This window comes from Empidonax traillii, unplaced genomic scaffold (genome assembly GCF_003031625.1).
Source record: "Empidonax traillii isolate 1590-97213 ecotype Southwest subspecies unplaced genomic scaffold, ASM303162v1 scaffold277:size2070623, whole genome shotgun sequence".
NCBI classification, from domain to species: Eukaryota; Metazoa; Chordata; class Aves; order Passeriformes; family Tyrannidae; genus Empidonax; species Empidonax traillii.
Genome location: NW_020955470.1, coordinates 1,232,568 through 1,255,592, shown reverse-complemented (window position 1 = coordinate 1,255,592; position 23,025 = coordinate 1,232,568). Strand labels below are relative to the sequence as shown.

The 23,025-nt window shown below is 37.4% G+C and overlaps 1 protein-coding gene across 1 annotated transcript in view; it reads left to right on the top strand.

Moving 5' to 3' along the window:
* Positions 1-21,731, top strand: part of PRKAR2B (protein kinase cAMP-dependent type II regulatory subunit beta) — an 85,136-nt gene extending 63,405 nt beyond the window's left edge. The window contains exons 3-11 of the mRNA XM_027890112.1: positions 1,844-1,896; positions 3,046-3,129; positions 13,595-13,701; positions 15,761-15,914; positions 17,131-17,232; positions 17,654-17,728; positions 18,455-18,520; positions 18,684-18,822; positions 19,498-21,731. Of these exons, the coding sequence (XP_027745913.1) occupies positions 1,844-1,896; positions 3,046-3,129; positions 13,595-13,701; positions 15,761-15,914; positions 17,131-17,232; positions 17,654-17,728; positions 18,455-18,520; positions 18,684-18,822; positions 19,498-19,631 (914 nt within the window). The 3' untranslated portion in view covers positions 19,632-21,731. The remainder of the gene's footprint in view (positions 1-1,843; positions 1,897-3,045; positions 3,130-13,594; positions 13,702-15,760; positions 15,915-17,130; positions 17,233-17,653; positions 17,729-18,454; positions 18,521-18,683; positions 18,823-19,497) is intronic.
* Positions 21,732-23,025: the final 1,294 nt, after the last annotated feature.

The following is a 23,025-nucleotide window of genomic DNA, read 5'->3' as shown; positions in this document are numbered from 1 at the left end:
AACAAGTACAAAAGAATAGAAGAACATGTAGAGAAAAAACAAAACCCAACAAACCATAGCACATCCAAGAAGCCAAGACAAAAAAAAATGAACAAGAAAAGATTGTGTACTGGTAAGTACATGAGAAGTAACAGAAATTGTTCTGGAACTATATTTCTGGTAAGCATGTTCCAGGAAGGTGTTGCTCTGCTGCTTAACAAAAGCACATCAGTTTCCACCAGAGTATATGGAAAACAGCCTAGAACAGAGAAAAGATAAATCAGACAGTAACTTATGTGTTAGGTGTTCCCAAGTTAGCTGTGCCTTAGACACATTGTGCTTGGAAACTGGAAGAATTGTCTAAATTAGTCTCAGCTCTGTTAGCAATAGCCATTAAGAATCTGAAGAAGAAAAGTAAGTGTGAAAGCCCTCCCAGAAAAATAGAAAACCTCATTTTTAAAAGGATGGGGGAGCTATGGAGAGAATATGCCTATCATAGATTTACAGATAATTTTTGTTCCTAGAAAAATTACAGACAAATATTCATTATGTAAATACCTGGAGGAAAGTAACAAATAGCAATCAGCATGGATTTGTTGGAACTGTCTAATACCCTGAAACAAGAGATTACAACTTGTGAATAAAAGAGAAGGAGCAGGTGTCCTACATTTTCAATTTGAGAAACGTCTGAGTGCTGTTTCACAAGACTCCCCTATGAACAAGTTAAGGAATATCAGGCAGTGTCTCAGTGTGAGTTGCCTGGGATATAGCTGCTGAACTGGTTGGATAAGGTAAACCCTAAGCAGCTGTTTCACTCGTGCATATTCCACAAGAGGTTTTTTTTTAGGCACTATTCTGTTTTTTCAGTAATAATCTGGATTATGTTTTAGAGAATATGCTTATTAAATTTGCAGTTGTCACAAAGTTGAGAAGGGATTGGAAGGATGCCGGGTAACAGGATTAGAATTGAAAATGATCTTGAAATGGCTTTGAAAATACGGTAATATTTAACAAGCCTAAGTGCATGGTACTGCACCTGAACAGAACAGCCAAATAGCCACAGGATAGGTGGTTAAGCAGTGGTTAATTTTTGAAAATTATACATGTCATAAATATTACATGAGTCAGTGTAGTCAACCTGTTGTAAAGAAGGCACGATGGATGAAAAAGTCATATAGCCTGCAAAATATGTGGAGTAATTGGTGTGTTATACTCAGTGCTCTTCACTGTTCAAATACTGGGTCCAACTTTGAGCATCACATTTCAGTAAAGAAGGGCTACCTGGAGGGGAATGGCAATAAAGAGAGTTAGAGAGCTGAAAAATGTGCCTTGTAAGGAAAAACCTGAAGAACCAGAATTATTTAGCCTAAAAAAAAAAACAAAACATAGGTAGGAGTGAAAAGTTTTCAAGGATGCAAAAAAACCCCAATAAAACACCTGGAGTCAGCCAACGAACCAAAGAAACACACCCTGAACCACCTTGAATCTACACAGGTGAAGGGAATTATGTGATCTCTGCATCCCATATGGATAGCTTGAATTCTAACAAGAAATAATTAACTTAGACATCAGAAAAAAATTCTGATAGTAAGTAAAGATCATTTAGAACAGTTTAGGTCAGAAACTTACATTAGAGGTCTTTCAAACCAGGGAAAACATGTCCAAAAATTATACAAATGGGCTTTGTTTCACCCGCAGTTTTGAGTGTACCTGCTATGGACCCTCTCAGCAGTATCTTCTTTACTGAGTGTGTTACATTAATGCATGTTATTCCTCTGTCACACAATGCATTTTCTGTAAATCTTGTGAAACGGTGTTGTAATTTGAATTAAGATTATACTTTTTTTTTTTTTTTTAATTTCAGTGTGTGCAGAAGCTTACAATCCTGATGAGGAAGAGGACGACGCAGAATCTAGGGTACTTAATGCTTAGAATCAAATACTTACTTTTTCAATTCTTGGGCATTAAATTTAGGGAGAAAAATGCAGTCAGCATTACCATTCCTTTCCAAAAGCATCCTTATTATCGTATACTTTGTAAGCTCATGGGTTTTTGTATTAAAGGAACACTTAAAAATTCTGATGACAGTCACCCATATAGGACCTGATATATTATTCTAAATTACCAAACCTGTGATATGTGGTTAAGCAAACATTTTTGTGCAATTATATATACGTAGAGAGCAGCTGCTCAAAACACTTATTTGGCGTCCTCAGAATCTTGCAGTGGTTTCCTCAATATTCTAGTATTTTTCATAGTGCAGAAAACAGGTAAATTATAAAATTGCTAAGATTTTTAGATGTACAATGCAATAACTAATGAACTGTGTTCATTTCTTTTATTTATGTCACCTTTTTAAAAACATTTATTTAGCTTTTAAGATGAAATAGCATGACTTTCAAGGAAAGTTTAATTGTTTATGTTCTACCTAATTTCTGGCTTATAACATTGTCAAAAAGGTTACCCCATTGTCAAAGGTTACCCATTGTCAAAAAGTAACCCAAAAAGGTTATACTATCACAGCTATACTTAGCATATCTTATGAAGCTTATGAGCTGAGCAACTTGATTGATACTCACATGAACCACACATTTGTAATTTAGTAAATCTCTGGCTCAATCAGATTGTGTCAAGTCTGTTGTTTACTCTGTGAAATTTCTGATATGAATTTAACACAGATACTATTTCACAAAATATTCTTTAGAAAGTAGTCATGGCAAATGACTGAATATAACAGTGGTGCTTTTCATAAAACATGCATGCCCCAAATATGATCAGAGAGTAGTAATGTTTATGTAACAATAGTGCAGATAAAGGTATCCAGAATGGCTTGCAGAAATCAACTGGATTCTACTGGACCTTAAATAAAGAAGTGTTACATTTGCTAATGCTGTGGTGATACCATGTTATCATTGAGTGTTTATTCAAATCCTGAAGGTTTTGAAATGAAAGTGTTATGAAGCATGGCCAAAATATTGTGTAAAATGCATAGCTGAATTAGCTCAGTCTTTCAGCTAGTGCTGCTATATGATAACCACCTTAAGAGTTTTTTATTATATCCCTCAGATTATTCACCCCAAAACAGATGATCAAAGAAACAGACTGCAGGAAGCCTGCAAGGACATTCTTCTTTTTAAGAACCTGGACCCGGTAAGAAATTGTTTGTACTGAACAGCATTTAGCAGTGCTGCTAAGAATTAATTCTTGAGCTTTTGAACAGATATTTGCAGATTTGACTTTTGTAAGCTCTTACATATGCTTTCTTGACTATTTCATGAATTCCAGAAATTACATTTTTATAACTGATGAATCATATAGTCTTTTGTTCACCACCATAGATGATAACCTTGAAGTACATTAATATGAATCTATACATTATTGTGATTGTAAAATGTTGTATTTTCTTATTTTAAATCTTGCTGTACATTGATGTATATAAATGCATCAGTTAACTGGAATGTTTAAGTTGTCTCTAGTAGTTACTTTTTAGCATCCAAAAGGTGCTGAGTGCTCCCTCAAAACAGAAAATTACACCTTAAGCCTACAATTTAATTATGGATGTAATTGAACAAGTGAGTTATAAAATAGAGGGAAAGAGAAAGGTGATAGTGAAGTGTTTGCATTATTATTTCATGTAGTGCAGATACCATAAAAAAGCTTCAGATAATCTTATTTTATGCAAATAATTTCTTTCTGTTGCCTGTAAGAATAACTAGGAGCTTTTATGAAAGCTTAAATGAACTGAATGAGTGATCTGGATCAGACAAAGGTGATAATGGTACCGAAAAAAGCATACAGGATTGTTTAAGGGAAAATGTGATTGTATCAATCAAAACACGCATGCTGAGGTTGGGATGACTCACAGCACACCAAATGCTTTCTCAAAGGAATTGATTCGATGCTGTCATGGGATGGAGCATGGGGGAAACAAAAATAATTGGGTAGAGTTTTAAGTATGAGAAGAGAAAGTTTAAAATTTGATTCAAGAGGGAGCTAACGGAAAGGCCGGTCTGCAGCTCTGTTTGGAAATCAGGTGCTCTTATGGAGAAAGCACGTTAATCTGTGCTGCAGGTTTCCAGCTCCTGCTTCTGTCGGCACAAAGCTGAACTCTGACCCTGGGTACCTCTTCCCAGAGAAGCCCAGAGGAGGGCAACGAGCCACAAACTCCCAGCTTTGCAGGACCTTGGAGTTAGCATTATCGGAGAGCGTCGGTAGTCTCCACGTGGGTGCTAATAATACGTGTGCATTGTTGGGACACTAGGGATTCTAATACAGAAGATTTCCTAATTCCCTCATGCTGTCTGTTTAATATGTAGTTAATCTGTTCCACTACACTTAGTCAAGCTAAAGTCACGCAGACATTTACCCCTTCTGCTCCTGAATTATTTTTCTGAATAGCTTCAGGGATACAAAGTTGTTTGTGGGCGTCTGCTCTGGATGTGAAATTGCTTTATTATATATTTTCCTTGTTGTTTCTGTGTCGTGGCTTCCACTTGGCTGGACCATCACCACATTAATCTGCCAATGGCCCCTCTTGGTTGGTCTCTTGAGCATCTCTTATGAGCCCAGCAACCCAATGGATTATCGTGTGCTCCTAAAACCTGCTGTGATGTTAATAGACCTTACAGTATCCGTCCTCTGGATGGGATCTGCTTTCCCTTAAAGCAAGAACTAGATCTTCTATCTAAATAGTCATCAGCCACTTGGTCTGCAGGATAGGGATCTGTTGGCATCAAATCAGCTATATTGTAATGCTTTTGTAGACAGAGAGCATTAAACTGTTCCGGTGTGGACACTTGATGGACTTTTTCCAGGGATGGATTCTTCCAAGGAATATTGATGGGTTACTTCCTGTTTGTGAAGGTCTTCTCAGGACTGTGCTTGCTGTCTCAATACTGATGTTTTGAACGTTTTTTTTTTAGGTTTTCCTTCTGAATCAGTTACATGTAATTGCTGATCATTACCACAGACTGTTCCAGGTGTTCAGCAGCAGATTGCTTAACTGAGTTCTTCCCTGTGGATCTCTGCAATCCAAAGCTTTGAAATCTGCTCCTGGGATCTCCCAAGTCTTTGCTCCAGTTGTCCAGTGGATTAAGAACACTTCCTCCTGCTTGAAATTCTTTACAGACAGCATTCTGGGAAGTGGAATAAGATAGTTTTTGTAGAAGAGTTTTTCATTATAATATTTTTACTCATAAAAGACATTGGAAAACTACTGAGCTCTGAAGGCAGCAAGAGTATTAAAATGTAGCCTTCGTAAGTCTGGCATTCCTCTTCTGTGGAGCCAGGATCTGTAGTCCTCAGGGGACTTCTCCCACTCCTCCTTCTTGTTCTTCTTCTAGGCAGTGACTCAAGGGCTCTGCCACTGTAGTTGCAGTAATTTAAATGTTCCTATGCCAGCTTTCTTCCTCACCTCTGCTTCTCCACCCTGCAGCATGAGAGCTGCTGCAGTTTGCAGAGTGGTGTCTTAGCAAAAACCTCCTTCATCTTGGAGAGAGATAATATCTTCAGCTGCTAAAGCTCAAGTCTCTGGAACAAAAGTCAAGTTTTGTATTGATAGCATCTCCCACTCCCCCATTGTGTTTTTTTTTTCCTTGCACTGAACTTCATCCCCTTTCTGCTGTAGTTCTGTGTATGAAATTCATTGTTTCAGAAATCATTTATGGAGGTAGAGACAACATAAAGCACTTAATGGCTTTTCCTGGATGGCCTTTTAGCAGGGTGTCAAACACCATTCTCAAATACAGAATAACAATGTCTTACAGCATGCATTCAGTACATGATGCTCAGTGGAGTCCACATTTTCTTAAAATTTTATCCCATCCTCGCACACTGTATTGTAATTTGAATGGAAGGATAAGATAAGGGTGTCATCTGAACAGACAAGAGCCATCACATAAAATGAAAGAACAGCAGAACTATTTGAACATGACACTAAATAAGAGAGAGGAAAAAAAGATAACCTTCAGAGTTTGAGACAATTACACACAACACTGTCTTGAGCCTGCATTTACCTATAGCGGTTTTTGAATATCAGACCAGTAAACTTGCACAAAATTGTTTAAAAATATCAATATTTCACATATTGGCTGTGGTTGTAAAGGAACACCAGTTTGGGTACATTTCCCTGAGCAACATTGATGTTTTAAAGGTCAACTCTTATAAATTCCTCGAAGTCTGTGAAGTTACTTGAATTTTCTTGAAACTTTCTTTTGCTTTGTAGATTGATGAGGGTGTGACTGGTCAGTGAATGTGACTTCAGCAGGGCACTCCTGAGTCAACTCCCTTAAATAGAAAATACTTTTAAAGAATTGATATGTTAGCAATCTTTTTGCCTTTATGAGGGCTTACTCCCTTCCCATCTAGTTGCTGTTACTCAGTATCAGTTTTAGCTAGTGTGTAATAGTATTGAAAAAATTACAGGAAGAGAAAAATATTGGTTGAAACAGGCATTTGCAACAAGATGAGGGAAAAAGGTTTTGCAGAGGTGTTTGGCTAGTTTTAGAGGACCAGATCAGAAAAGAATTGAGAAATTCTAGGAGCAGAACCATGTGGATGAGTGAATTAGAAGAGGAAGGTCTATTCAGATGTTTGTATTCTTCTTCCCATGCTGTTAATGTATCCTGTATTAGATTAACTCATTCCTCTTCTAAAGCATCTCTTCCTGCTCTTCTTCCCAGAAAAACCTCTTCCTCTTAGACCAGAGTATCATTTATTGTTCTTCTCAGTTGCTTGCCACCCCATTGCCAGAAACCATATTACTTTTGTTCTAGGTTTGCCATGGTGTGCCAGGCTGCTTATTCTACCTGCATGCACAGAGCATGTTACCAGACCACCTCCTTTGTGCTCCACATGCTGGAGGTTACTAGCAGTGGAATCAGAAGCTGCATGCCCTCTTTCCCCTCCACTTCCACTTTGTGTAAGCCAGCAAGGAGAAAACAAGATGGTGACCAAATGTCTTGAGCCATTACTGAGGACAAGCCCTAAGTCCCTATTACTGTAATTTCTCCCTGTTCAGCCTAACAACTGTTTTATCACCAGGAGGAATACCAGCAGCAGCTCATATAGCGTCCTAGGCAGCCTTCTACTCTTCCTTTTTACAATGCAATTTGAAGTTGTTGTTCTGTTGGGTTTGTCTCTTAAGAGGAAAATTTGCTGGGGTGATTGACAGGCTATTTGGTTTGGCTTTTATGGCCAGTAGGGCAGCAGTTAAAATACCTGAGGAACCTTTTATCAGAGTAAAATGTGGCTCGGTGGACTGGTACCATCAAATCTGTGCCGCGCCCTTGCACTTAAAGTTTAAATCCTTTCTTTTGCAGAAATTCAGAAGCAGTGTTAGATCATCTATTCTCTTTCAGGGAAATTTTGTGTTGGAGAGCTTTGCTCTGCTAATGCTTATAGAGAATATTTAAAATAGGTCTTGATCCTTTTATAAAAGGTAATAAATTATACATATTGTTCACAAATATACAGTAGCAATTTCTGGGCATATTGCCACTCATGTACCCGGGGAATTAGTGTAAGACAGCACAAATATTGATTAATCAATTAGAACTGATTAACTTGAAGGAAGATGAAAGAGAGCATAATGTAACTGCTTTATGAATAGTGGATTCTTACAGTTAAGACCAAAGCATTCCTGGTAACTGCTGACAGAAGATCTTCACCAAAAGGGTTGTCAAAGTGTTTGAAGAAACTGTCCAGGAAAGTGATGGAGTCACCATTCCTGGAGGTATTTAAAGGATGTGTAGATGTGGTCCATGGGGACATGGTTTAGTGGTGGACTTGGTAGTGCTGGGCAATGGTTGGACTCAATCTTTCAATCTTTCCAACCTAAATTATTCTGTGATTCTCTAATCAACTGTTGAAGACGTTCTGCAAAAGAACTGCACAGTGTGAGGTACCTCCATATCTGGCTTAAGAATTTTGGAAACTATTTGCAACTCTGAACTATTTCTGCTCTTTTAAAATTTTTTTTAACAAAGTTCAAAAAAGAATCAGCCAATTTGCTCACAGGGCTAGTTACAAAGTATGAAATGTATTACTGAGCCTGATTGATGGGCATGTGCATGGTATTTTGAGAGGCAGAATACTAATTTAACACATGTGGAGAAAGGTCAAGGTATATTCTCAAGAAAAATATTATTGCTTGAAAATATTGATTATACATTGAAATACAAAGTAAATTCTTTGATAGTGAAGAAATAAATGCCATTTGATTAGTTTACGAGTAGATATTACCCAGGGGAACTAAATATTTTGAACTGGATCAGTATTGCTGCTGACATTTATATCAGACTTCTAAGGAGTGTATGTACATGGTTTTGTTGTGAAAAACAAATGCAAAGAGCTGTAGACATGAATTCTGTAATCCACTCTTCCTCTACCAGGTCCTGCCTTGTTGATTAAGAAGTCCTTTTCTTCCCATGGTTTTCTTGCCTGTTTTACCAACATTTTCTCCTGATCTTTCTCCCGCTCCTCCCACCCTCCCCATCTCTTGCTCCCTATTTTGGTATTCTGTCTGCTTCACTGACTTCTTAATATCATGTGAAATATTAATTCATTGATATTTTACATTGCACATAGTGAGGATAAGGTGGCCGGCAGGATGCCATTTTTAACTGGGGCTCATTTTAGTAAAATGGCTGTAGGAGGAAAGAATAAAGTGGTTTATGAACTCAGAGACAATAAAAGAAATGTGGATTCACTTTGTTCTCATGATAGTCTTATGGTTGTGTCTCAGAGCATTTTAATTTTTTGCAAGTCATATGAGATAGGCAAGTCTTGTTGCTACTGTTTTACTAAAGCACAAGGCAATCTTATGCCCACTTCATTGTGCAGGATGTCTTGGATCTAAGAGGGAAATGAACTGAGATTACCTCCAGCAGCACACTCATCCTTTTTTGGGGGGATTTCCAAGCATATATAATCCCAACATACCATCCATTACTTTAGAGATTTATTGCACCCATCTTAATATCTGGATTTTACTGGCTCCTGTCAAATGCCAGATTAGGATGGTGTTGGTTTGCTCTTAGACACCACATCATTTTAATTGTAGAAATGTAGCTGTTCCTTCTATCTCTCGAATTCCTTATCTTGAATAGTGGGAAAGGAAAATTTTCAGAATTTATTTTCTTGTCGTGCTTTTGCTCTGGGTCAATTTGCAATTACTACTAGTTGAGAGAAGGTTTTTGCAGACAAAAGAGAGATGGGATTTGGGGAAAATAGTATAAACATTTATTACTAGTAAAACAAAAACTACTAATAAATTAAAAACTAAAGAACTATATCTACAACAATTTCTACTCAAGTTGAAGTGCTATATATTTACAGAAATACTTCTTCCCCTTTTATACTAGTCCAAGGAGAAGAAGTAGTCTCATTCTCTATTTTCGGAGTTTCAGCTCTCTCTCTAGTAATAGATCTTCAGTAGCAGCAGTATTCTCGTTGCAGCTGGAACTTTTTCTCTCTTTCTCGCTCTGTGTTGGCTTCCAGGGCTGGGCTTACCCCCCTCCTGGGCTAAGACTGAAGGCTGGGGGTTACCCAGGTCCCGAAGGGTCTTCCTTCCATAGGCTTGCAAGGGGACACTTGCTTACTATGGATCTTCTTCCACGGGGTTACAGGGAATAATGGCTTAGGAGTTCACTCCTGTTTTCCTATGGAGGTCCCTCCCCATGGGAGAACAGTCCTTGATAGACTTCTCAGCATGGGTCTAGCACGGATCCACACACACACGGATCCCAACATCTCACATGGGCCGTCTCACTCCAGCATGAGATTTCTCAGGGTCACAAAATCTTCAACAGCAGTATGGATCTACACACACACGGATCCCAGTATCCCACCTGAGTCGTCACTGCTCCAGCACAGGTTTCCCTCAGGGTTACAAATCTCCACCAGGACTCTGCCTCACTTCAGTCCTTCTCATGAAGTCTCGGTTCTCTTTGGTGCATCTGCAGACTCCTCTATCACCTGCATGGGGGGGTCTCCTTACTCCAACAAACTTTTACAAGTAGCAGGGTTTACTTTTCAGTCTTTTCCCTGCTGAAGAGAGAGAGAGCGAAAGGGGGAAGAAGCAGCTCTCCCCCCTTCAAACTTTTCTTCTCTCTCCTCCGGCTGCTAGTTTTGACTTTGGAGGTCCCTTATCTCTTCGCTGGAATTTTTCCACAGCAGTTTCTGTCCAAGCAGTTCGTCTTTTAAACTTTTTTTTCTTCACTCTCTTACAAGAGAGAAGGGAAGACTTCAGTGCTACACCTGCTCCCCCCACCCTGGCCCAAGCTGGGGGAGGAGGGAGTCTGGCCCTGCTCAGGCCCGCTACTCCTCTCCCCTACATGGCTGCTGCCCCTAATTTCAACTGCGCCAACAACCTTCTCTTCTGTTTTCTTAAAGATGTAATTAGCAAAGGCATCACTGGACTTTTGATTGGCCTTTTTGTCCGGAAATTACCTGGACAAAACCATCCTCAGCCCCAGGGATGGGCTGGTGGGCAAAACCACGACATTTCTGTATTTGTCATTGTCATGACTACTAGTGATGATTATGTCCTACTTTTGATTTTTATCTACAGTGTCTTCATTGATTCAGGTAGCACTTTGTCAAACAACAGATGTTTATATCGGCAGTTTGAACATCACTGCTTCTTGGAAGCCCCAGTGTTTGAGTTTAGTGTGGAGAACTTTGTCCTTTTTCCTTTACAGAATAGCTCACAGTAAATTTGTAAACTGATATTAAGAAGACATTTACCTGGCACAGCAGTAGGAAAGCACTTGGTAGTTTGGCAGTTAAAAGAGCCTTTGACATTTGAGAAGGACATGCCATGGTCTACCAGCTCTCCTGAATGAATCAAAATCTGTCTTGCAAGGACATACAAGTGACTGGATTTTTAATCTGTGTAAGTTTTTACTAAATAAAATGTAGTTTAAATTATACTTAATGTCCATTATCTCACTGACTTTTTTTTTTTCAAGGAATTGTCTTGAGATGTGATTGTTATGTTTGTTTTGTTGACTGGAGAGAAATTGAGGTTAACATGCTATTTTCAAATAAAACAACATGCATCTGGAGGACAATTTTTTGTGTGATACGAAGATAGGAGAGTGTTTAGTTACTGTTTTTCACTTGACCTGGCAGGAGTGATGGAAACACACACTATTCCAGGGGGATGTCCTTGGTAAACCAGTTGTCATTCCTGTCTAGGGCTCTGTTCTTCTGAATCTCATCATGTTTTTTGTAACTAATTGTAAACATGCACACAATTCTGTGCATTTCAGCTATGGAATGGCAATACAACAGGCTGGCACACACTTTATTTATGCAGGGCTGTGACCTTACTGGCATCACAGAAACACGGTGGGACATCTATGACTGGAGTGTTGGAATGGAAGGATGCAGGCTCTTGAGGAGGGACAGGAAGAGGAGACAAGGAGGCGGTGTTGATCTCTTTGTCAGTGATAAGCTGGAGTGCATGTAGCTCCACCTGCGGATAGATGAGGAGCTGACAAAGAGTGTATGGGTCAGGATTAAAGGGAAGGCAGGGACAGGTGACATTACAGTGATGGTCTCCTACAGCTCCTCAATGAGAAAGACTGAGCACACGAGGTCCCCTACAGACAGATTGGAGCAGCCTCGCGTTCCCTGGTCCTCATGGGGGATTTCAGCCGTGCCCAACATCTGTCAGAGGGACAACACAGCAATACAGGAGGTTCTTGGAATGCACTGATGTTAATGTCCTTCTCCAAGTGAGGAGGAGCCAACAAGGAGAGCTGCTATGCTGGACCTTGTTCCCACCAACAAGGAGAGGCTGGTGGGGAATGTGAAGTTCAAGGGCAGCTTGGGCTGCAGTGATCATGAAGTGGTGGAGTTCAAGATCCTTGGGGCAACATGGAGGATTAGCAGCAAGCTCACTACCCTGGACTTCAGGAGAGCAGACTTTGATCTCTTGAAGGATCAACTTGGTACAGTGCCATGGGATGGAGGGATGCCCTGGAGAAAAGAGGGACCCAAGAGAGCTGGATGATACGCAAGGATTGTCTCCTCCAGTCTCAAGAACAATGCAACCCTACAAAGAGAAAAGCAGGGAAGAATGCCAGGAGGCCTGCATGGATGAACGAGACGCTTCTGGACAAACTTAAACATAAACAGGTAGCTTACAGAGGGTGGAAGCAGTCTCTCCCAGTGGCACCCCCCGACACTTTTCTCTCTCTGAAATGAACTATATTCACTGATACCTACAATGATCCTTCTTTTTGTAAATACATACCTGTCTATACTGACAAAGGTACAACTAAATAGAGACATAGGTAAATGATTCTTTGCTGGCCTGGGAGGGCTGCATGATGTCTTACTGTACTTTACCATGATTGGCTGTATGAAGGATGGATGCTGCCATTCCATTGTTCTTTGTGCCCACACACAGTGAACTCTGTGAAGTATAATTGTATTTAGCTTCCATTTTTCAAAAAGACTTGGATAACATGGTACTGCTGATGTTTTTAAAAGCTTTCAGTAAATGAAGAAATTCAACAGCACAAGGATGAAATTCATTCTGAGCTATCTTGTATGGTTATCTCTGTCTGTGGGCTGCAAAAAGACTCTACAGGGCTGGCTTAGACTGGTTGTCTCCAGAAAGCCAAATGCCATCCATCTTTCAGTGGTTGGAAATGCTACTAATTGAACCCTTGTAAAATGCAAATATACAGGCTTTTCTTTACCATGGTTTTCACTAGAACGTGCTCTTTCCAGAATGTTACATACTTAATAAGTTTCAAAAAGTAAAGTATAATCTTGTGGTTATTGATAGAATTTTAGGTATATTGTGGGATAAACTGAAAATAAAATTTAAATTTTTAAGTTATCTTTTTAGAAGCCATGTTCTTAATCTGCAATGAGCTGTGTTTGGTTCTTTTAGATGTGAATAGTCAAGTTTTAGCAAATTTACACCAAACAGCACAAATTATGTAATTAGTGATTTGGTTTTGTTATTAGACAGTAATAATTCAGATGGTCACATTTTGTTGTCATTTAACATTTCTCTCTAAACATTTGTATTCCATTCAGATTAACTAGGTAGTTTTATAGCTGTGTGTTAATTTCTACTTCCCAAGGAGTCCAGCATTTACATACTTAACCAAAGCACTGCAGACCTTTATTATTACATCTGGCTCAACATTTTGCAGGTATTATATAATTTAGATTTTCAAAATACTTTACAATCATTTTGAAACTTTGAATTCTGTAAGATAGTTGTGAAGACAAAATCAGGTAAGTCTATCACATGAAATAAGAGATACAGTTTTTTCTTTCAATGGTATAATGTTACTCAGTTGAGAAGGGTGAAGTTCTCTCTTTGGATGGTCATTAGTAGTACTTGCAAGTATTATTACTTGCAAGGACAAGAAGGGAACCTGCTCTCTGAACACTGCAAGAGGAAAAAGATAACACTGAATACTAAATAAAACTGTCTTTCTGTTGATCCACACATTTCTGCAGCATGAATATTTTCCACCCGTTAACATTTTTTATCTGCATATTGGGAAGCTGGCCAGTGAGTTAATTTGAAGAGCAAAGTTTAAAAGCAGATGATAATTTCTTGTCTTCGTGTTCTTTGAAACAGGAACAGATGTCTCAGGTGTTAGATGCGATGTTTGAAAAGCTGGTTGAAGGAGGGGAACACGTAATTGATCAAGGGGATGACGGTGACAACTTCTACGTCATTGACAGGTGAATTGCTGTGTCTCATTATAGCACACAGTATTATGCAAAAGTCACTGAGAAAGACTTACATTCTATGAACTTGTATTTAACTCTTACATATATTTGCATGGGAGAAAAAAAAAGAGCACACGTGAACCAGTATGGCTCTTGTCTGAGCTGTGGAGAGCAGTTTCTAAAAGGCAGTAGATTTTTTTCATATGGAAACATGTTCCTGTTATGTATCGCTAGATCCCAAAGGTGGGTTTTTTGGTTTGTGTCTTTCTTTTTTTTTTTTTTTTTTTAACATGGAAAGAGATCTAACACAAAACACAATACGAAAAGTTTTACAGCTCAGTATTTGAAATCTTACTGCTTTTCAGTGCTAACTGTAGATTTTCTTGCTCACATGAATATTATTAAACCTTGAGGAGCTAAGTCTTTACTTTTCATTTGGAGATCTGTATGGAAAAAGCAGGTAACTAAGATAATCATTACTGTTGAAATCAGTGAGCTAGGAAGAGCATTTATTTTGTCATCCTTCACTAGTCTGTTGGCACAGGCTCCAGCCAGGCTGTCCCAAATCACCTTTTCTTAATAGTACCTGTAGTTTTAGGCTAACACAGTGATGATCTCTGGAAGTGTTTGATAGGAATACTGTGCTAGAACTCTAAAAGAAGTGCAAAGGCATTTCTTGATCAGTGTATATCAGCACAACCAGGTGGTCAAAAATCGTGATTATCCCACTGTATTCAGTGGTGGTGTGGCCTCACCTTGAACACTGTGTGCAGTTTTGGGCCCCACAATTTAGAATGAAGTTACTTGAATGTGTCCGGAAAAGGAGGCTGAGGGGCGACCTCATTGCTCTCTGCAGCTTCCTGAGCAGAGGAAGTGGAGGGGGAGATGCTGAGCTTTTCTCTTGGTATTCAGTGGTGAGACTCATGGGAATGGTTCAAAGCTGTGCCAGAAGGGGTTCAGATTTGATATTGGGAAGCATTTCTTTACCGAGTGGTCAAACACTGGGACAGGCTTCCCAGATAGGTTGTTTGATGCTCCAAGGCTGTCGGTGTGTAAGAAGTGGTACAATCGGTACAATTCTTTTAATAATATTCTTTACCTTTTGGGAGCCCTGAAGTGGTCAGGTGGTTGGACAAGATGATTGTTGTAGGCCCCTTGTACCTGAAATATTAAATCAGAAGATCATGGAAGTGTGTCAGGACTCTGTGTGGAAAGACAGTATTTTTCAGCTTTGTGAGGTTACAGTTTGTCACCTCTTATGCAAAAGGCTGCAGGGACTTCACAATATTCTGTCAGCCTTGCAGTTTTTAGGTGCAGTGAATCACCTCTATGTCCCTTATCAGTGAAATAATTGCACAGATTTTTGCATTACGTTCACGTGATTTATCAACACATAGCATGCAAATATTCAGCACTGAACAAAATGATGGCTCAGCACCAGTGGGGGTGGTAACATCATGTTTTACACGATACCATATTTTACTGCATTCCTAAAGCAAAAAAAAAGTTACTAATTTAATGCTGAGGAGGAGAAATGCGCAATATATTAAACAAATGTATATTTTTATTTCATAATCTTATGTTGCTTTTCAGGTATATTTCTTCTGTTTCTTGCTTCTCCTTTATTTATTTCATTATAAATTGCTACTGTAAAATATGTAAAATGTTAAATAACTTGTATTACTATTTCAGTGATCCTGTCATAATTTTTACAAGGACTTGTGACATTTGTGTTTAGTGTGGTTAAAGTGAAATTAAGAAACAGATTGTAAGTTAAATCTTAATTTTTAATAAGTTCTGATGATCAATAGATCACTGTACATCCAGTCTATCTTTAAACTGAGTTAATGTAAAAACTAATAGCTCTATCCTTCCCTTTATAAAGAGACCACTTTTATTATTTATAGAAGTCATTGAGATGTCTCTACAAGGTATTTAATACCATTTAAACAAGCGAATGTATATTTCAAATACTTTATCTTTGGAATTCACAGTATAAAAAATATAGTGAGAGGCAGCTTAGCAAAGACCAGGGCTGGACTGTAATTGTATTTATGTATTTTATTAACAGAGGTACATATGATATTTATGTAAAATGCGATGGTGTTGGGAGGTGTGTTGGAACCTATGATAACCGAGGATGTTTTGGTGAGTTGGCCTTAATGTACAATACGCCCAGAGCAGCTACAATTATAGCTACCTCTCCTGGTGCCATCTGGGGTTTGGTAAGTGGAACACTTGTTTTAAGCTATTTTTAAAAAAACTATTTTATGTAAATTGTACTGGCATGCTATTATCAGCATTTTAAAAAATTCAAAATTTCAGGAAGTTTAATTCTAAAAATTCTGAGAACTCCCAACACAATGCTGAGGTTTCTTTTCAGAATCTGCAGATGCAAATCTGAGGCTTAAAAAAAACACTGATTTTTTTTTTTTTTAATTATTTTAATTATAATTATCAATTGGCAATGGCATATCGTTTTCTTTTTCCCCAAATCTTGATTGGAAACACCTTTGGTTCCAGAGTAAAGTTCCCAGTATGAGGTTGCACGACCTGGATCTTTGACAACAGTAATAGAATTTACCGAGAGTAAAACTGCAGTGGCCATCTTCTTCAAGACGTACATTTCAATCTAGTGACTGATCCCAAGATTACATTTTCCCATTGAAGTCAAACGTGGTTTTCTGCCAGCTTAATCCACATGACTTTTGGGATTGTGTAAGGACACTGGAAGAATGGCTTTAAATTGGATTGGATTGTATTGGCCAGTAAGTCCCACCTGTATCAGTGAAGGCTTGCAGTGTGTTTCCCCTCTGTCACCAGGATACAGTCATAGGAACTCAAGAGAAGAAAACAGCATTTATGTAGTTTTTCCATCTGTCTGGTTCACTTGCATGGCCATATATTAAGGAATGTACAGTTGACTGTTTAGGGCAGCAGTGAATCTTGTTCTGCTGAAACAGCAGAAAGTGGACTGTGACCCAAGACTCAGAGCCATGTATTTTGATTTTCTTTATATAATAATATAAAATCCTCTTGGAGTACCTATCAATATGTATGGGACCTCAGGATAATGAATAAACTTTTTAAATGAAACATTTGAATACTGAAGATTTCGTAAATATCTTAAATCACACACTCAGCACTTGCAGTTTAATGTAAACTCTCTACCCTCTGTGTGAACTCAGCATGTACTCTCTGCCAAAGGGCAGAGATTTTTCTTGAATCAGATCAGGAGCTTAACTTGAGGAGCTCTTGAATGACCCCTAGAGGAATCTGTTCCAACTGACTGTAGGGAGACACTGGCCAGCTGCCAGTTTGACAGCTATACTGAGTGACTAAAGTGGCGTAATTTGAACATATTCAGCCATTTCTAAAGTATTTTCTAGTACACACATTTTTTTCTGTTAATAAACTCTCTTTTTCTTTCTGTGTTTTCAGGACAGGGTAACATTCCGAAGAATCATTGTAAAAAATAATGCCAAAAAGAGAAGAATGTATGAAAGTTTTATTGAGTCATTGCCATTCCTTAAATCTTTAGAAGTAAGATTTCTGTTGAATTATTTTCATGGCTGTATCAGAGGTGTCGGATAAGATTCTGCTTTTGAAGACTTGAAATTTGGAATTCAAAATTTCTCCACAATAAAAGTTTGCTTGCTTTTGGGTTTTCTAAATTTGGGATAAAGAATTATTGTTAATATTCTACTTAAATATTTTTTTAAGACTTGGGATATATAGACTTCTTACAGAAATGGAAGCTCTATCAAAATACCTGGCTATTGAAACTAATATACCTTCTGGAACACTGTTCAGCAGTTCTTTTTTTAATGGTTATCAAAACAGGAGAATCAAGATACAGTATTCTGTGCAAAGATTCATGAAAAGAAAATATGAAAGTGCTTTCTAAATATATAGTATAATAATGTTAACTAAATATTTCTACATTTTCTCTTTTTAAATGAAGATGTCTGAGCGTTTAAAAGTGGTTGATGTGATTGGTACCAAAGTGTACAAAGATGGAGAACAAATCATTGCTCAGGTACAGTTTATTTCTAGTTTTAGTTTTTCTTTCCCAGTAGATAACAGTAATCATGTTATCTATAGACAATGCATACTTTTAAACTTTTTTTTTTTTCTCACCTAAACAAAACCAATGAATCTGACATCTAAGAGAGGTGATTATTCTGTTTCAAAAGCTAACTTTTCACTTACAGTACTTTGAAAAACAGCCCTCTTGGTATAATAAAGGAGTCAACACTTTTAGTATACTTAGACATTCAAACTATATAAATGTGCTTCCAATGAGGAGCTCTGAAGACTTAACTTGTTTTTATTGTTAAAATATGGTAATATTTTGAACATCTTTTGGAAAAGAATGCAGAAATAAACTCTTCAGACTAGGCAACTGAGATTGTCTTGCCCCAGGATAAATACTGGATATCAGATAGCCCTTGGAGGCTTTTTATACTGGAAACTCAGTAAGTGCAATAATTTGGAAGAAATACAGAAGTGGAGAAACAGTAGTAAGGATCCTAAAAATCTTCCTTAACACGGGTTTTCTGGTTTATGTGTAAGTCACAGTCACCTATGTCTTTCTATGAAAAGTCCTTGCTGGCAGTTCTGTATAGATGTTTTGATTATGTGCCAGTTTGCAACAGCTATCAAAAAGATGAGCTCCAAGGCACTGGTTGCAAATATTTTAATGTTAACGAAACTAGAAGGGAAACTACATTTCCTTTACTCACTTTATTTTTGCCTTGCGCAGGGTGACTTGGCTGATTCTTTCTTCATTGTAGAATCTGGAGAAGTAAGGATTATAATGACAAGGAAGGTAAACATCCCTAAAACATTGAACTTTTTTTTAATTTTAATCTTGATGTATTTTAAGTCTTAAATGGTGTCTATTGCCACTAGCTTTGCTTGTTCAATCCTGAGTTCCGCAAGTCTCTCCCTCATACCCATAATCTTCTTTCTTTTTTTACATGATATTTCAGGGCAAACAAGATCTAGAAGAGAATGGAGCAGTTGAAATAGCTCGATGCTCAAGAGGACAATATTTTGGAGAACTTGCTCTTGTAACTAACAAACCACGAGCTGCTTCTGCATTTGCTCTTGGCACTGTCAAATGTTTAGGTATTGTTCAATAATATTTTACATCTGATATAAAATGATACATAATCTATTTGGTTGGTTTTATTTGTATCTTTCTCCAGAATATAAGATTTAATTACATTTAACTAAATAAGGCTGTTTAAGTACATCAGCTATTGCTGTGCATTTCTATTTACGTTATTTAGTTGCAAAAATTATTTGCAATTTATAAATACTAATAAAGACAATTCTCCAACATTTCTCTGATTGTATGGAATTAAAAATTGTTTTAGGACAGTGCAGAGTATTGCTGCAAACCATTTATAGCTATCAGATTAATGTCTTATAGTCTGCAGAAAGGTAAAAGTACTTCTTTTCTCAGTAGACTGATTCATCTAAAAAATAACTCTGAAAAATCCTGTCCCATTTTATCACCATGATTTAAGCTCTTAAAAAATTGTTTGTCTTCACCAGCTGTTAATTTAATCATTCCATGACAGTGTTGTCTCAGGCACAGGAAAAGTGAAGACCATAGGAGTTGTGCTCATAGACAACCCTTTGCATACATAGCTTTCCAGGGTCTGATGTTTAGCTCCTAATTATACAGTAGTATCTGTTTTGTTGTAATTTAAAATTTTACACTGGAATGTCATAAATATCATGTATAATGTCTGTAACTGATGAGCACATCATATTCTTTCTCTTTTTCTCCCTTAGTTATGGACGTGCAGGCATTTGAAAGGCTTTTGGGACCTTGTATGGAAATTCTGAAAAGAAACATTGCAAACTATGAAGAGCAGCTGGTTGCTCTGTTTGGAACAAACATGGACATTGCCGATACCAGTGCATGAACTAAACAGTGGAGCAACAAGATCTGTTATGAGAATATAGCACAGTAGTGGTTAGTCCACTGAGAAATTGTCTCTCTTCCTATAGATGCCAAGCATTTTTTGTGATTTTAAGAGTGGGTTTGGAGTTTTTTGGTTTGGTTTGATTTTGGTTGGGGGTTTTTTGTTTGTTTATTTTTGTTTTGTTCGGTTTTTTGTTTTTTTTTTTTACTTATTACAGTGGGAATACTAGTAAACAAAATAGCAATTCAGTACATTGTGGACTTGATTTTTAAAAGTGCTTAGAGTTGATGGTTCCATCTGCTATTTAGGACGACCTGTAGTAGCACAGCACCTTTGAAAATCAAATCCTTTAACACAGCATTTCCATAAAGAATAGATTAAAAATAAAAACCACACATGTGATGAACTTGTTAAACGAGCTTCTGTTCTTCAAAAACGTTACAACTTTTCTGGAAAGACTGTTAGTTTGAATGTGATATGTTGAAAGTATTAGTGCACACAAAGTGTTTATATGTATTAATACAGAAGATATACAGTAGATATTACTTTCTGACTATTACAGTTGTCATGATTTTATGTTGCATTTATCACAGATGTAGTGAATCACAAGATTAATCGTAAGATAAAGCATGACAAAGCGTTTTGTGTAACGCTCATGACCCAAATCTGATTTTTAACATTTTGTAATTTGTTTTAAAGTCCTCTTTGTTTAATATGTCATGTTTCAGCACGACATTGTACTATCTTATGCAATTTAGAGGACTTGTATATCTTTGCAATAAACTGCATTTTTTATTAGTTATACGCATTCTGTACATGAGTGAGGACAGCTGACAAATTAACCTTAATGCTTTCAAAGCAAAGGCATGGGTCATTGTCATGTTCTACCTAATCATACATAACCTCAATTGTTTTCCTTCTCCCTTGTTTTATATTTATGCATTTTGTCTTCTCTATCTATGCTTGTTCTCTAGTTAATTGTTTTTCAGATCTCACCTCTTTTATGTTAAAGCTTTTACCTGCTTCAAATGAAATGATCTCTGTATATCTCTCTTCTTGCAGTCTAATCTTAGCTATCAAAGTTCAGAGTCAATTACTGAAGTGATTGATATTGAAAGCCATGCTAAACTAAGCTTGTCCTTGAAAATCCTTATCAGGAAGTGCAAAAGTATTTTTAATTTGAAAGATCAGTACTTCCAAAGCTTTGCACACGTCTGTTATCGTTAAACCTAACGTCTTGCTTTCAAAAACCTGTAGGTCATCATGAAGTAATGTCTTCAGCCATAATAGCATGGGATACCTTCTGAGACTGAGGAGAGGGAGTATCATCCTAATAAGGCTCACAGGGCTCATTGCTTACAAGGGTCTGTGACTGGAAATTTCAGGCACAGCCCAATTTTAATACTGCTTACTGACCTGTCTGTTGATGTACATGGAAAACTCGTGCACATACTGGCAATGGGCAGTAGTTCTGCCAAAATAGCACTGCAAGAGTTGGTGGAAGGCTGCTCATGCCCTATTTCAAACACCTGAATTATAACATCTTTCCTTCTTAGATAATGACTTTTCTAATGCCATACATTTGTGTCTGTTGATGCAATCATTACCCTACAGTTAGTGATATGTTCTGACAATTTATATAATCATACCTGTATATGAAATTATGATTATATAATATGATAATATATCATTTATATCATACAGTATGGTATAAATTATAAGTCAGATTCGTAACAAAGTACAATCTGAGCAAAATTTACAAATGTAATTTTTTTTTTTTTAACCTAGAAACCTGGTGTGAATAATTGCACATATGATAACTTGCCTTTATACTTTTGATTTATGGAAAAAAAGAGAAGCCTGTTATACTAGAAGGAAATGTCAGGTAACCAAAATCTACACTCTTGTCATTCTGTATGCTTAATCTCTAAAAGCTACCTATATTTTGCACTGGCTTGATGTGATTAAGAAAAATGCTAGAAATTACTTGTACGGCAGTAAACTACAATCAAGGCCATAAATGCCAGTCATGATATTTTCAATATTGTTGGTTATATTTAAAGTTTCCTTACAATAAACAACACTTTTATATATAAAAATCTATGCTGATTGATATTGTTGTCTTTTACTTCCATTATCATAAAGAGGCTTATTTATATTCATTTATTAAAAAAATTCATAATTCTTAACACCGTCATGTTGATTTTCATAAATGAAATTACGTGGATGCTCTGCCTACTCAGAAGAGACAACATGTTGGTGTGGTAATTGTTGTAACTACTTTGTATTTGATGATTTGCTCAGTAGTTTGTAGCTGGGGAAAAGCTGTGGAGTGACAAATTCAGGATAATCAGAGGCTTTGGATTTTTGGAGTTGCAAAGTACAGCATCATGTTGTGGCAGGTTTATGGTGTTGCTCTTGGGCACTGGAGGATTTCTGGAATTTTCTTTGTTGATGAGTTCAGAGGGTCTTAACCAACAGTAATAAACTGTCACTTTCTGAGTTTCATCTAAATCATTGTATCCTTCATCAGTCAGCACTTGGGATCTCTCCTGGATCTGTTCATACACTTCAGACATGCCAGACTTCATGTCATAAATGTGATGACTGTTCATCCTAAGAAGGAAATCATACTAAGTCACTGGTTTTTTTTAAAGACCTTTCAAAAAAAGGTAGATAATTCTATTAATTTTAAACAATACTATGTTTGGTTTACCTTTTGAGACTATCTGTGTCCGTGCTTTGGTTATTAAAGATTTGTATCCTTGATTTGTCCTTGTTTGTAGCCAGGTCACTAAAGGAATGGTACTTTGGCAATTACTTGGCACCTGTGTGTTGGTTCGTTTCTCTCCTTTCTCACCAACCTTAACAGTGATTTATAATTCTGCACATGATTTAAATTAATTTGACAGATGGTTAAGTTCTAAATAGAAAAAAAAAAAAAAAAAGGGAGGCAAAAAAAGCTCCAGTTAGTTTGTTGAAACTATGCCTCACTGAGTGAGGAGAGAAGAGCCTGAGAGGAATCCTGTAGGAGAGGCATTCATGGCTCACATGTTACTAAGCAAAAGAGAATCCACATGGCAGCAAGTGTTTGTTTACAAATGCCTTAACCAGGGGGAAAAAAAATTTGACCACAGCCCTGGAGTCAGTCACAAGACACAAACCCTGAGGAAAGCAAACTTCCTTGGTCCTAGTGCTGATGCCATCACTTTTTAAATGTCAAATGACATTGTGCTCCATGAGATTTAATTCAAAGTCATCTGAAATAAACAGTTCTGAAATCATTCCCTTCTGGATCTCCTTTATGAGATCCAGAAGCGACCAGTTGTAGAAGTCTTGAGGCAAACCTCCAAAGAGTGTTGTGAAACCAATTACTACCTAAACCACTGTCACT